General features: G+C 41.8%; 1 protein-coding gene across 1 annotated transcript; it reads left to right on the top strand.

The window, feature by feature from the left end:
- Positions 1 to 5,758: 5,758 nt before the first annotated feature.
- On the top strand, positions 5,759 to 6,595 carry LOC147962366 (3'-5' exonuclease-like). Its single transcript, XM_087534171.1, has one exon. It carries the CDS (start codon positions 5,759 to 5,761, stop codon positions 6,593 to 6,595), a length of 837 nt encoding a protein of 278 aa, XP_087390297.1.
- The last annotated feature ends 8,840 nt before the right edge of the window (positions 6,596 to 15,435 follow it).

Here is a 15,435-nt window from a genome sequence, read left to right as displayed (position 1 = left end):
TGAATTCCACTCGATGTTGTCATCAAGGTGAACATAAGAGGATCCACCCTCGAGGTTCACACTTGAGGGGTTGCACGACAGAGCCGTAACGGAAGTGGTTAAGGAGGAAATCATCCTCGATGACCCCGACCGGATAGCTACACTATAGAGATCTCATCAGGAGTGATGTAAGAGGTTCCACCCTCGGCACTCGATAGTAACTCTGCAGAGTTGTACAACTAGGGGGAGTGATGTGCGGTGTCAGGGCCTGGACATTGATCACGTGATCGAGTCATCGAACATAAAGCGAGGCAACTGGGACAAGGTGGGGTCACTGATGGGTCTCTAACCAACCTATACTAAGCAGTTTAGGATAAGCAGGTAAGGTATGAAAGCAGGTAACAACAATAGGCTATGCATCAGAGTAGGATCATACAGAAAGCAGTAGCAGTTCTAATGCAAGCAAGAGAGGGAAGAAATGGGCGATATCGGAATGCTCAAGGGGGGTTTGCTTGCCTGGTTGCTCAGACAAGAAGGAGGGGTCGTAGGTGACGTAGTCGATCACAGCGGCATCATCAGTCTCGGGGTCTACCCGAGAGAAGAGGGGGAAAACAGTAAATACAGAGCAATCAATGCATCACAAGACATAACATGATGACGGGCAGAGCTAGGGTTGCCCTAACGTAGTACTACACGTTGCAGACGGAGGGGATAAACATCCGAGGATGAATTCCTGGCGTTAGGCGGATTCCGGACCGAGGAAAAGAGGGGGGAAAGTTCCATGTTCAGCATGCCAGGGGCATGTGACAGATGAACTCACCGTGTATTCGGATTCGTTGGATTTTTCTGAGCAGCTTTCACGTAGAAAACATTTTCATCGGAGTTACGGATTATTTTCTATGAATTTTTAAAGATTTTCTTATTTTCTGGATTTATTTTATTTACAGAAAATGATATATGATGTCAGCATGATGTCATAGTGACATCAGCAGGTCAACAGACGGCTGACCAGGTCAAACCTGACATGTGGGTCTAGTGGGTCCCACATGTCAACGTCTGTGGCACTAAAAGTAGATTAAAAAGACTAACAGAACTAGTTAGGGGTGTGGGCCCCATTAGTCAGTGATTGATTAGGTTAACTAATTAGCTTTAATTATTAAATGTTTTAATTAACTTAAATGTGCGGTGGGGCCGCTTGTCAGGGACACGGGGCTACCTAGTCAGCAGTTGACTGGGTCAACCCAGTCAACTGGGCCCGTGGGGCCCACTGGCAGTGGCACTGGGGTGGCCCCCACAGGGCCACGTCGGTGCCAGGTCAGCACGGCAGCCGGAGCAACGCCGGCGACCACAGGAGACGACGGCGACGCGCGGGATTCGCCCATAGGCCACCAAAACGAAAGCGGTCGGTCGCGTTCGAACGCGGAGACGAAGCCGCGTCGCGTGGTATGGTCAGTTGGACGCTGGGGTGACCGGAACTGCGCCGACGACGAGCTATGGCGGCCGCGCGTACGGGACCTCGACGGAAGCTATCCTAGGAAGCACGGGGAGGCACGTGCTCAGGCTCGTTGGGCTCCTGGGAGCTCCAGGAGTTCGATGGTGGCCTCAGGAGGCGGCGACGTCGACCACAATGACAGCCACGATCTCGTCGGCGGTGAGCAGGGCACGGATGCGGTGACAGCTAGCTACGGCGCGGGCAAGAGCACGGGGAGAGAGGGAGAGGGAGGCGGAGCTCACTAGGCGCCTGTATGTGTGCAAACATGGGCTTGGGGGAGGCTCGGCGGAGCGAATCGACGACGGCGAGCTCGGGCATCCCGAGGAGGAAGACGGGGTGGATCCGGTGCTGCGGAGCCTCGATGTGTATGATCCTCGATGGCGATGGCGATGACGATAGGGCTTGAAAACTATTGCCGGCCTGCATATTTTGATGATGTGATATATACTAACCCCTCACGCTGATGGCAAACTTGCGGTGGTAGGATCACACCCTCTTTTAGATGTGGTGGTAGAATGACACCTTAATAGTGGCAGGATAAACTCGCCATGCCCTATGATCATGCATGCTTTCTAATGTTACATGTCTACTATGCTCCATTGCTTACTACTTGAATTGTTGCTCTTCTGTCATGGTAGGAAAAGTGGTATGCGGTGTACGAAGGAAGGATTCTAGGGGCTTATAGTTCATGGGACACATGCAAAGAACAAGTCAACCATTACCCAAGGAACTCCTACAAAGGGTTAAAGACTAGGCAGCAGGAAGTGGATGCTTACTCCATGTTTGTGCACACATGCAATGTTGAAGTAGACAAGGCTCGTCAACAACTTGGAAGGTTTCAGATCAAGAACTTGATCATCATTGTCCAGTTCGTCGAGATTTAGTAGTGTTTTATTTGTGTGATCGGTGTGATCATATGTAAGTTGTAGCTAGTAAGCTCACCACCTACTGTACAAGGTCAGCAGATCTCACAGCCCGTATGCAATCAAACACCATGTAGTTGCATCAACCCAACCACTAAAACTGCTCCCCTAATGTAGGCAGCCTAGATGCGGGCCACTCATAGAGACTCTGCAGTGGCGGGCATATCTGCTTGCAGCCCGCCACAGGAATATATTGTTAGTTGTGGTCGGGAATTTGGGGCACCAACCACAACTACATGTCCAGCCGCCAACACAAATCCGACAACAAACAGTAACAACAAGTAACGTATGCGATGATACACATTACAATAGACGTTTCTGAGATTGGCCGCATCACAACGTACCTTAACAAGCGGCACATTTTACCGTAACTATAATCCAAATACAATACAATAGACGTACGCATTAATCATTAGTACACATAGCCTTCTCAGCGAAGCCTCCAACATGTTACATATATACAAGACCACATGATAAAAACACCACCATAATGAAAATGAATTGGATAAAGGTAATCAAATTCTTTACTTGTGCACTTGTCCACACGGTTTTGCATACGTCATAGTTGATTTTCTCTTTGCGGATGGAGTTGGCGTAACGATCCTCTGCTTCTTTATTAGACTTATATCCTTTATAGCACTTGTTCTCCTAAGCGTCCACTTGTTCATTGCATTTCTTTCATGAATCATAGACTCCTGGATTCTTCCCATAGTACACCTCATCTACAAAGATAAACAAACAAGCTAACAAGTCAATCTCATAGTTATCCAATCGCATGGAGAAAAGTCATATAACAATCTTCAGAGCATCATAGAAAATATGTTCAGAAGCATCAACAATACAAATGACATAAATGCAGTTCACTAGTAGTTCAGAAGCAAAAGTTCAACTCCATCATTGTAACATAGAAATTCGGTTCACAAGCATCGATCATATAGATCACATAAAGGAAGTGCACTACTAGTTCAGAAGTAAAAGTTCAGATCCATCATGAGGTCTCCTCGCCTTCTAACATCTTCGTGATATGGCTTGGGCGGTTCTCACAGATTTGACAGCTACTCACCCACTCCGCCAGGTGCTCACGCACTCTTGGTGGCTGCTCTTGTGCTCTCAGCGTGGCTGCTCTTGTGCTCTCAGGGGCTCTTCTCACACTCTCGGCATATGCTGCAGTGCTCTTGACGTATGCCCGAGCGCTATTGGTGGCTGCTCGAGCGCTCTCGGCATAGGCGAGCATGATCTTCGTGTACTTATCCATCCTCATGACGATGCCTACGGCTGTAGGAGTTCGGTCTACGGGTGTAGACGTCCTAACGAGGCATCCCGGCTTCTCCATCTAAATGCATTAAACAAGTTGACCTTTAGATAAAAGACATTTGCATGAAAGAAGATTTATGACAATATAAAAGATAGAATTGTTACGACAACAGTCCATATATGTCCTTTGAGTGGACATTTCTCACTCTTAAGTAGGTTCATCACGTAAGTTACGAATATCTGCATCATGAATAAAATATTGTACTACATTTTGATCCGTATATGCAGTACATAGTCCTCTAGCACAAGCAATCAAATTGAAGACGTCCAATTACAAAGATTAAATGGTACATCATATAACAAGAGACAACTACAGTACATCCTATAACAAATTTTAACTACACTAGCGAAATGTTGCTAATGTACAAGTGCAATAAATAAGAGTGACGGGCAGCAGATAGCCTAGATGCGGGCGACAGGGAAGGTTGGGTCCATGACGCCGTCCAAGGCAGCGGACGGCAACCTTGCCGGTGGAAGCGGCGGAGGACGCCACAATTCTCATGCCGTCAGTGTGGCGAGAGAGAGGCAGAGGGGGAAAGATTTATGTCTAGATAGATAATGTGCGACTGGCTGCGGGTGGTGGGTGGGGTGGATAAAGTCATGCATAAGAGTGACGGGCAGCAGATAGCACCCGCCACAGCTATATTTGAGTGGTAGGTGGCAGGGTGACCAAATATGGACGTGACGGGCGCGTAATAGGAGCCACCACTGCAAACTCTTACAAAATTAGGAACGGGGGGGGGGGGGGGGGGGGGGGAGGGGGGGTCTATGGCGGTGGCAAGAAACTGATCGCCACTGATTAGCATGGCACCAGTGGTGGTCCTGTTGTACGTTGCCGCCACTATTACTTTTTGCCCGTGAAGAAATTATCAAGAGTGATGGAATGGCGGGTCCTTACTTATGCCCGTCACTATTATTCGGATAGCCAGTGGTGAATAGTTTATAGCACCCGCCACTGCAATCTTTTTAAAATAGCTGTGGCGGGTGCTTATATGCGCGCGCCACTTGTTAGGGGCCACCTATAATCCTTTTTCTAGTAGTGAAACGATATGCACATGATGATTTTTTATCAACCGGCCTAACTGAGAGACACATGCAATGCAGGCAAAATTTGTAGGAACAACCAAATACATCCTATGTGAATGTGAAATCGACCACATTCCTAAAACAAAAAAGGATAATAGACCATGGTTCGCATGCAAAAACGTTAAATAAAATTAGAGCACATTCACATTCAAAAATGGTAAACCAAAGCTACCACGTTCACATAAAAACAAGGTGTCGCGAATATCAATACTTGCTATTTGATGCGAATGAAACCTAAAGAAAGCTATTAAAAATCGCTGCGGATAAGTATCGCGCCAAAATCCTTATTGTTTCCTTCCCAAAACGCGAATATCAATGCTTGCTATTTTTATCCCAATCGGCTAGCTTATAAGCACCCTTTTGGCCGGATTGACAAACCATCCCCTCGATCACATCACATACAATCCATCAGTCTGAGAAGAAACATCTGCGGCGTACATATAGTGGATATTGCAATTTGCAATACACCTGACTATGGAGCCGCTGCAAGCCAAAACAAAGTCATCAAGGTATAATATTATACTACTGCAACTCATTTTTTTGTCTTCTTATTTTATGATAGGCAATGTGCTCATGCAGTCTTATTTTGCCATCTTGTGGACAAATTTGTGGTGTTTTGCTTGTGAATTTTTCTCTGTACGATGTCTTGAAAATTTTGTCCGGTCCAATTTAGCCCCAGCTTTCTTTTAAAGTTCATGCATTTGAAGATTGGAGTTTCAAGCAGTATATTGCGTGACGGCAAAGATGAGCGCTTAAGTTCATCTTGCAAAACAAAAAAAGATGGGCACTCAGATTCATTTTCAGAATATAGATCTAGGATTTTGTTTCTGAGCAAGTTCAGTTTTTCTTTTGAGAAGAACTCTTCATCTATTGAACGGGACTAATTTGTGTTGAGTTATTTATAGTTCTACTCGTTTGGCGTTGACATGTAGTAATACTAAAAAAAGATGTGTTTTATTTGTTCATGCTATCCCCTATCGCTCACGTGGTCTATGACTGGAGGGCTCTTCCTAAGGAGAACAATGCCAATGATATGCTCGCTTCGCCATGCTCCTTGGAGCTACTCCAGCCGCACACTATTTCCATCTTTGATTATACTCTGCTGCCTCCGCTAGCTCCAAAGGATGATGATCACTCTGCTGCCATTCTGGTGGCTCAGCCTGCAGTTCATCGCTTTGAGCAACTTGCTGGCTTCAAGGTAACCGTGACGGTCGCCAATGAACCAGGCGTCGTTGAGGAATGGGTCAAGAGTTTGTTGAAATCCCTCCAAACGGTAGAAAAGAAGATTGTTGGTCTAGACTGTGAGTTCACCGACCAAGTCGATGGGGTGAAGCAGAAGGACCTGCCCCCGGAAATGGAGCGATGTGCCGCCGTACTTCAACTGTGTTTTGCAGATCATTGCTTGGTGTACCACATCGTGCACTCGCCTCACATACCAGACGAGCTCAACAAATTTCTTGCTCGTGAAGATATCTTCTTTTGTGGAGCGGCAATTGGCAATGACGTAAAAATGCTTCAGCCATATGGCCTCCATGTAAAAAATCCCATTGAACTACAGACGCACATTAAAATACCAAAGACAACATGCGGTAAATCTACACCGTCGCTATTTGATCTAGCAAATTTTGTGTTGGGAACGAGTCTAGAGAAGGGCAACGAGTGCAAGCAACTGAAGAACTCCGGATGGGCGATTGCTCCATTGAGCTTTGAAAGAATCAGATATGCTGCGTTCGATGCCCTTATAAGTTTTGAGATAGCTAAAGGGGCTATAAACCTTGGCTACATGCGCCTTGATGGATAAGCTTAGGACGATCTAATAGAACTATGGACATCTGCGTTATTTTATATGTCTATGTCTTTTATATATATACATATGCATGCCTATTGTAATAACTTTCATAGTAGCCCCAGCACATGCGCATGCAGCATCCTATTTTCCATTGTTTTCTTTTATATGTTGTGAAATAAAATTTAGTTGCATTATGGAAGTCATATTATTATTACTATTACTATGAAAAATGCCCGTGTATTGCAACTGGAAAACATGACGCCCAAGGTGTGAGAGCAAATTTGACAAGAATAACCCTCTGGAATTCTCGAGCAAAAATCTTCACAAGCCTCTTTCAATGTGGAGTTGTCATGAACCATTAGATTTCCTCATGCTTCGCTACGGAATCAAAATAACTATAATGAAAACTACATAACTTGTACACGACTATTTTAATCTATTTGAAACTAAAATATTGTGGTACATGAAGAAACAATCAAGTGCGAGCACAAAATATTGTAGGCCCAAAAAGGGAACCTGATACTAATTTTACCAATATAGGAGCAGACCATCTCATCGAGTACACAACGTGTGTTCTCTCTCTTTATGCAGGTGAGACAAATGTTCAAGTTCATAGATTTCATATTGCAATTCTTGTATGCAAAGTTGTGCATGCATTTTGGCTGCACCGAAAGAGGGATCACAATTCTCCTATACACTGCCATTTTTGAGTTGTGGAACATGCACGTATCTTCTTCCAGACAAAAGTCTCGTACTCCCGGTCTGTATAAAATTTTAGAGAATAAAGCACATGCTGAAGTACATCTTTACACCCAAATTGGTTACAGTTGTGAAATTCAGAAGGCTACAAAGAGAGAGAGAGACAAATCAACACCCCTTCTAAAACAAAATTATACATGTTCCAGCTACATGGGGATTGCCCTTGCCGTGGAGGAACAGGGACACCACTGCAGCCAGGACGAACTCCAGCATATCAAGCATACCAACAGTACAAGACTGACCGGAATGTCGTGTCCTGTGGGTGGAAGAAAGGATATGGCATCTGCGTAGTGTGTCAACGGTGGCAAAGTCTGTACTATGAGGACAACAATCATTGGGTAACGGAGATATGTTGCTCTTGATTTCATTACGGAGTTCTGTACCATTAGAAGGACCCCTATACATGTCCTCACTCCATGATTGCATCAGCATCTAATTATTTTCAATACGCTACACATATCATTTTTTGGAATAATGACAACAAATATCAAACTACTAGATAACATTGTTTTTGATCTTCTACACAAATCAATCTATTTATATATAAAAAGTGCTTGATGGGTTAACTAGAGACAAGAGAATTAATTGTAAAATCCCACAAAAATTAGAAACATCCGTCCGTTTATTTAATGGACTAGAGAATAACAACCATTTGATCTTCTAATGTGTCTTCAACAGTCAAGTAAATTACCCACCAATGCCCTTACCGAAATAACCTTTCAATCAGCAAAAAAAAAAAACATGCACAAAGGGATAGACGTGATCAGCTCCTCCTCCTCCCGTTCAAACTCCATCTTTCCGAAATCACCCATCCAACAACACCACGATCGCTCTACAAAACATCACCATCGATTCTAAATCCCTGACACCTCTTCTCTTCTGCGCCGTCTCGCACAAGCAGCAGCCCACAGCCTCCTCGCTCAGGTCTAGGTACATAGCTCCTTGGTGCTTAGTTTTCTTTTTCCCAAATTCGTGTATGTCCTGCTTCAATGTCACATGTCAATTCGTGTCTCTCCCCAGTCCTTTCCCTCTATCATAATTAATCCTGTCATGTTCCAGGCTCGAACCATGCATGCAACAATCCAATATATATTTTTCTAGGGCAACCACTGAATCAATGTTACAATTATTTGATGCGGAGGCGGAGGAGGTGTAGTGATGCAACCACGCAGTCATTGTCCGGGTTGGACATGAACAAGCCACCGAGTAGTATAGGTCTAGGCTAGCTTGGATCGTATATATACTTGTACCTGAAAGATTTTGTGGCCTAGATCAAAGAAAGAAAAACAGACTCGACACGGGCCTATAGCCATCTAATCAGCGTCTCCGTGTGTGTGTTACGCTGTGTCTCGGTGAGATCGAAAGATCAAGGCATTGAGCTAGCTTGTATTGAGTTGATCGCTAGCTTAGCTAAGCTAGCTTCCTGTACGTGCATGAACCATCCGTGAACCATCCAGCAGCTAGACTAGCTGCTTCAGGCTTAGTGTGCACCTCGCCATATACATCCTGCCTATCTTGACGAAACAGTTCTATGTACGACAGGCCTCCACTCTACCGGCTGGAAAGTAATCGGCTGTAGATTGTACGTGTGCTGTCGTCAGAAAATACTCGAGGTGTGCGTCGTCAAGGCCATGCCTGTGCCAACATAGGCTACCGTGGGTGTCATGAAGCTGTCGTGTGAAGGAAATGTACCGGACTAATGACACGGTCATCTCTACTCTGTTTTCATCCTTGAAGTCGATCGCATGAAAATAATTATGCAATCGACTTGATCACCAAGAATGAAAACAATTTTCTGAATATTTTCCATATATGTAACTGCTAGATTGTATACTTTTTGTTGTTAGATCAGATAATTAGATTTAATTTTTGGGCCATATATAGATAGTCGTAACTATATGCATGGTTACATGGTTCCCAGTAATGTATGGCAAAAGGGCTCTAGACTGTTGATGTTTAAACATGAAAGGAGACATGAATGCTGATTTCCTGCAATTCTACTATGGACCTGACAGTGAGTTTTCCCATCTTTTTCTCTCTTCTATCTGAATTTCTTTCTGTGACACATATATAGGACCATGTTTTATTTACAATTAGCATAAACCAAATAAGTTCAATTCATTCCAAACTAGCAGGTATGTTAATGAAGTTCCAATCGACACTAACATACTTCCATCAGTAATACCATTCATATATATAGTGTATGCAACAAATCTTGAAATATAATAGTCAGGCTTATTGTGGTTCACAATCTTATTTTTATATGTAACTGTTTTTCAGTTATATAGAGCATCGTAGTTGGGAAGGCCTTGTGGGTCTATATGTTGTCGGCAGCGGCAGGTGACCAATGATTGAGAGAGCTAGACATGTGTTTCCATCAATGATCAATTGTGCGCAAGCACGGATGGGAGTGTGAACTGACCAGAACCCCTTCAGCAAAGCAAGGTACCACTTGATCTAGCCTTCGGTAGCTGTTAAAATAATCACCATGTGTAAATCATATAGGAGTGTAATCCCAAATCCTATTTGGCCAGCTACAGCAAGCATCAAAGATAATTCCATCAAGCTAACATTAGCTTAGCTAGCTAGCTTAGCCTCTCGTAAAGACCCATCACTGGAAAGTACACGGTGGGTTGTAGCGTTAACAGCCTTGCGAAGAGTTATTTGAGAGAGTTGTTGCATGCATCTTGAAATCTAGAAATAAACAATAGTAGCTACTCTCACCATCGAAAAGTGCCTACAGAGACCGAGCTCCATTGAGCTCTTTATTTTTTTAACAATGAAAATAATTTTGCTGCTCCTCGTTTTTGTTTCAAAAAAGTATACATGTAGAAATATATTTCTAGACTACCAATAGTAAAACATATAAAAGCCTTACAACATAATTCATAAAATGTTCTCCTCAAGTGTGCATGTACTTCTGATTATCCTTTTTTTTAACAGCGGCCGGGCTTTACTGGTGGGACCCTAAGATCGTTGAGAATGCTTTCTCCATGAATAATATACTACAATCATAATAGATGCTTTCTCCAAGAATTTTGTGGTAACCAATGGATCCATGCATGGAATAGACCACAATGGCCACACTACTACAATGATGGAGCTACAAGACCTTATTCCGTATGACACAATCTCAACCATCTAGATATTGTCGCGACCAAGAACACATAAACTTGACAAAGAACCTATACTACATGCATGAGGTTGATTTGTGGTTCCCCATATCCCGAAACCTGACACTAGTAGAAAAGGGGGCTTTGGTCCAGGCCGGGTAAGCCCATTAGTCCCGGTTCAGTCCAGAACCGGGACCAATGGGTGCATTTATCCCGGTTCGTGCGGCTAAGGCATTAGTCCCGGTTCACCTGAACCCTTTAGTCCCGGTTGGTGCCACGAACCGGGACTAAAGGGTGCGATGCCCATTGGTCCCGGTTGGTGGCACCAACCGGTACTAAAGGTTAGACCTTTAGTTCCGGTTGGTGCCACCAACCGGGACTAATGGGCTTTGAGGCATTAGTACCGGTTCATGGCACGAACCGGTACTAAAGGTCCCATTTTCAAACTCGCCCCCCCCCCCCGGATCGCCTTTTCAGTTTTAGAAAAAACAAAATAAAATGATGGAAATGTCAATAAAAATAAAATAAAATAAGTTTTCCATGTGATATGTGGTCTAGTTGTTGGGAAAATTTACAAATATGAATTTCGACTTTATTTACAAAATCTCTCTGGAATTTGTAAAATGGGCATAACTTTTGCATACGAACTCGGATTAAAAAGTTTTTTATATGAAAAATCATCTACGGCCTGTTTGCAAATTTGTAGAATCCTCAAATTCCAAAAGGAAAAAAAGTTATGCTCAAATTTCAGTTTTTTAAAATTTTCAGTAAATCTGGTCAAACTATGGTCAAACTACTTATTCAAGAAGTATTAGTGTTACTAAATAATTATTCAAGAATATTAGTGTTATTAAATAATTATTTCACCTTTTTTGAATTTTGGTCAAATATGGTCAAACTATGGTCAAACTATGGTCAAACTGTGGTCAAACAATGGTCAAACTACTTATTCAAGAAATATTAGTGTTACTAAAAAAATATTGTTTTTTAGAACAATAGTTTTGAACTCAAATAGTGAAATATGTGACTTCATGCTCAAGCTAAATTCCTGAGGGTTAATAGGATTGACATCTTACTATTGTCAGGAAAACAATAAGTGCAGACTTGGAAACGAGGGAGAATAGAACCCGGAAGTTAAGCGTGCTAAAAAATCAGAAAATTTCCTTTAGTACCGGTTGGTGTTACCAACCGGGACTAAAGGTGGACCGGCCACGTGGAGGGCCTTTAGTCCCGGTTCTGGATTGAACCGGGACTAAAGGGTCAGGGCATTAGTACCGACCCTTTAGTCCCGGTTCCAGAACCGGGACTAAAGGCCCTTACAAACCGGGACTAAATGCCCTTTTTCTACCAGTGTGATAGGAAGTTCCTGAAATGACAAGAAGACCTCAGAAAGGGAAAAGTGTAGTATCAACCTGGTGCGGCCCGTGGAAACACTGCGATAGTGAATATTGATATATCCAAATTTGCATATGTGAAAATATGAGCCAACATTGGTGCTTCTTAGTGCACGTGTCTACCTAAATGATCGTGACAATAAACACCTTACACAGAAAATACAATTTAATGGATATATATACGATATAATGCACTCTAACTACATAGAAGAATTTTAAAAAACACTTAGAATAAACAATCACTAAAAATAAAATTAATATGTCGAACTTCCACAATTTTAGCAAATTTACCTATGTCTGCATGAAAACAATGAAACTATAAAATATAATTTTATAGAAAAGGATATATTAATGTAGCATGATAAAAGTACCAGAAAAACGTTACAAATATAATACTAACGCCGCGGCTGATAAAAAATGCAGTTAGTAGGACATGTAATACATAATTAGAAGGTAATGCTAAATGGATATAAAAAACGTACGTATTTGTAAATGATATCATATATGGTTATATTTTTTAGATAAACCAGATAATATGGTCTTATAACAAAACATATAAAATTCTAGCCCGCACATGGAGCGGGCCACTTCGCTAGTTTTTAGAATAATGAGAAACATATCAAACTATTGGATGATATGAACTACCAAAAAAATCTAGAGAACTATTCGAGTGAAGCTATTAGCATACATAAGTACAACTTTATGCAATGGAAATAAGCAATATGAAAAATGAATATTCTTTGCGGAAACATATCCTCAACTTTAATTAGTAATGAATATGCTTTCCCCATGCCAATACAGTAGAACTTGTACTTCAAAATTTAGCAGAAAGTTTAGTACTTCTCAAGGACATGTAATCCATAAAGAGCTTAACGTTATTTTTCTGGTATGCAGGCCAGTGACATGTATTCACACGAAAGGAAGATCTTCTCAAGGATCTATTTTGGTGAACAAATTGAATGCCATAAGTAGCCAAACGCACCTCAATGTTTGTTTGTGTTCTTTTGTCTTTTGACTTTTTTTGTGATATTGGATTTGGCTGAAAGGGACGGGAGAACATCTCACACAAATTTTGTCACTGATTGAGAAAAGGACAACATAATAATTTGGCGGGGGTCCTCAATGTTTTGGCCGAAAAGGAAAACATAATGATTTTTTAGATAGAGAAAAGATAGCACGCAGATAATATGTTTTTCCTGGAGAATGATGTCGATAGTATGTAAGGAAATACTAACTAAGAACTTGGCATAGGGTTGACCTGAAACTTCACAAAAGCTAATGCATGAATAGTCACACAAATAGTACAATAGTAGGTACAAGCAGCATACCCCCATCCTCCTTCAAGGACCGCCTCATATTCTAGCCACCATCACCCATCGCCACCACCCTCGCCTCCTCCCCCACCGCCGCCGCACCACTACTATCGCGACTTCGATCCAAATCAGAGGCACGGGAGCACGAGGAAGACTGGCTGCCGGCGACAAACTCTAACTGCAACCAGAAAGCGGAAAAGAAATCAGACATAAAAATAATAAACAAAAGCTAAGTTTCCCAGGAAGCAAGTCACAAGAATATGTCCAGCTGAGAATATGTCAGTTGTTTTTGTATACTGCCTTGCCTGAAAACCTATAGTGTGGTAACTATATGTTTGCTTCACATTTAACCTGGTGAGCAGTGTGACCAAATTAGAAATGCGCATAAGACTGAGGCCATTAAAAGAAACTAACATTGGTTGCTTAATTAGCAAGAAGTGTCAGCAAAAAAATACAATGAATTACCACATAACCTTTCGCTAGACATGTTTAAAGGCATGCAATAAAAATAACTAAGCATACTGCACATATATACACAAAAGAAAAATAGATATAACAATATTGAGGGTAAATTCAGAAACAGAATTGCCACGTAAGAAAGAGAAAATGTAGGCATAACAAATAGAGCAGAATGAGCAGGTTACCACACTATAATGGTTGAACATCACAAGCAGCTAAGCTTAGCTCTTGGTGGTGACGATTCTAATGATGTTCTCATCACCACCATAAGCCTTATGCTGAATCTTCTCATGTAGTTTGGCTTCTGGAGGATACACGCGTGCTTTGCTGCACCATTTTTTCATTGCCGCATGTTTTTCATGCGCTTCATTGTGCTAAATCGAAAACATGGGCATCACAGAAGCAATATAATTTTCTTTCTTAAATATCTTCATTATGTTGGAGAAAGATTACATCACATTTGTAGAACAAAAGCATATATCCATCTTCATACACCCAGCTATAAAAGAAGCATAATTGTTGTCCTCTTTTGTGCCCTATGGATAGATCAACTTGAAAATGTTTGATAAGATTTGTGTGAAGAGAGGTTCTGACATTCATCATATTTACTCTAGCATCAAGTGACTTATCTCAGTAGTTCCAATCCTAGATTTGTGTGAAGAGAGGTTCTAACAATCATCATATTTACTCTAGCATCAAGCGACTTATTTCAGTAGTTCCAACTATAGCATACCATTTTGACTGGACCTACCGGTGTTGTGTGCCAAGTTGCACTGATGTATCAGAACTCTTTGATTGATTTACAATACCTATATTCCAAGAAAAAACTGCAACATACTACCCGATACACTTTACCAGCAAGGCTTCTTTTGCTGTATAGTTTAAGATTTGTTCATAAGTGAAACAACGATCTCCAAAGGATTAGTGTAGCACATGAAATTCTACAACCGATTAGCCTTTGCAACTTGGAAGCACAGTAACAAAATTTATCGGAGCTGAAACAACAAAAAGGTGAGGATTTATCCGCGGCGGCTCTTGATAAGCTTTCTTTTGAACCATATTGAACACATCAGGCTAGCGTATACCCAAAATGACCCGACTTCAGTACACTTGACCTCGGCTACACCTAAGACTGAGAAACCTACAGCCGGAAGATAAATTTCCAAGATGATAAAATAAAAAATATATCTATCATTCTTTGACCTAAAATAATACTATCAATCAGGAGCTGAATGATATCATTGACTAGATTGCTACAAAGTCATACCCCAAGAAAAAAAGATACCAAGACAAAGAAATTGTGTAGTTCCATTGTCTGAGAAGTAGTCTAACTTTGTAACTAGTTTTATCTATTATGAAATCTTTGCAACAGCCAAAAAATGCCGATGCGGAATTCTCATTTACTATCTTAAACTCCAAACTGGATCGTGCCGAACTGCGCATGATTGTACTATTGTTATCTGGACCAATATATGTAGCACGAAGTGCAACATTTAGCAGAAGTGCCAATGCCAAACTAGAATAGGGTGAAACACAAGCAACCATCATTCTTTATAGTCTTTGGGCCTTAAAACTGTTACCGGTAGTTGCATTTATATGTTGGCTTAGAGACTGATCCGTGTATTAGCAATACAGATGCAGCAAACAGTGTTCGTAAGGAGCTAAAGGTAAAAATATTTTCATAGGTAGACAAAGTGAAGTACATAGAACATGTTGTTGTCATGGCAAGAACAATTTTATGCTAGAACTTCCTAATTTTCAGGTCCAAGACCTCTTCGTATTATGAATAATAGACTTTTGACTATATACTTGTA

Source organism: Triticum urartu, chromosome 7A (genome assembly GCF_056163025.1).
Source record: "Triticum urartu cultivar PI428250 chromosome 7A, HENAU_Tu73, whole genome shotgun sequence".
Classification (NCBI taxonomy): domain Eukaryota; kingdom Viridiplantae; phylum Streptophyta; class Magnoliopsida; order Poales; family Poaceae; genus Triticum; species Triticum urartu.
The sequence above is the reverse complement of the archived record's forward strand: the minus strand, read 5'-3'. Positions and strand labels throughout refer to the sequence as shown.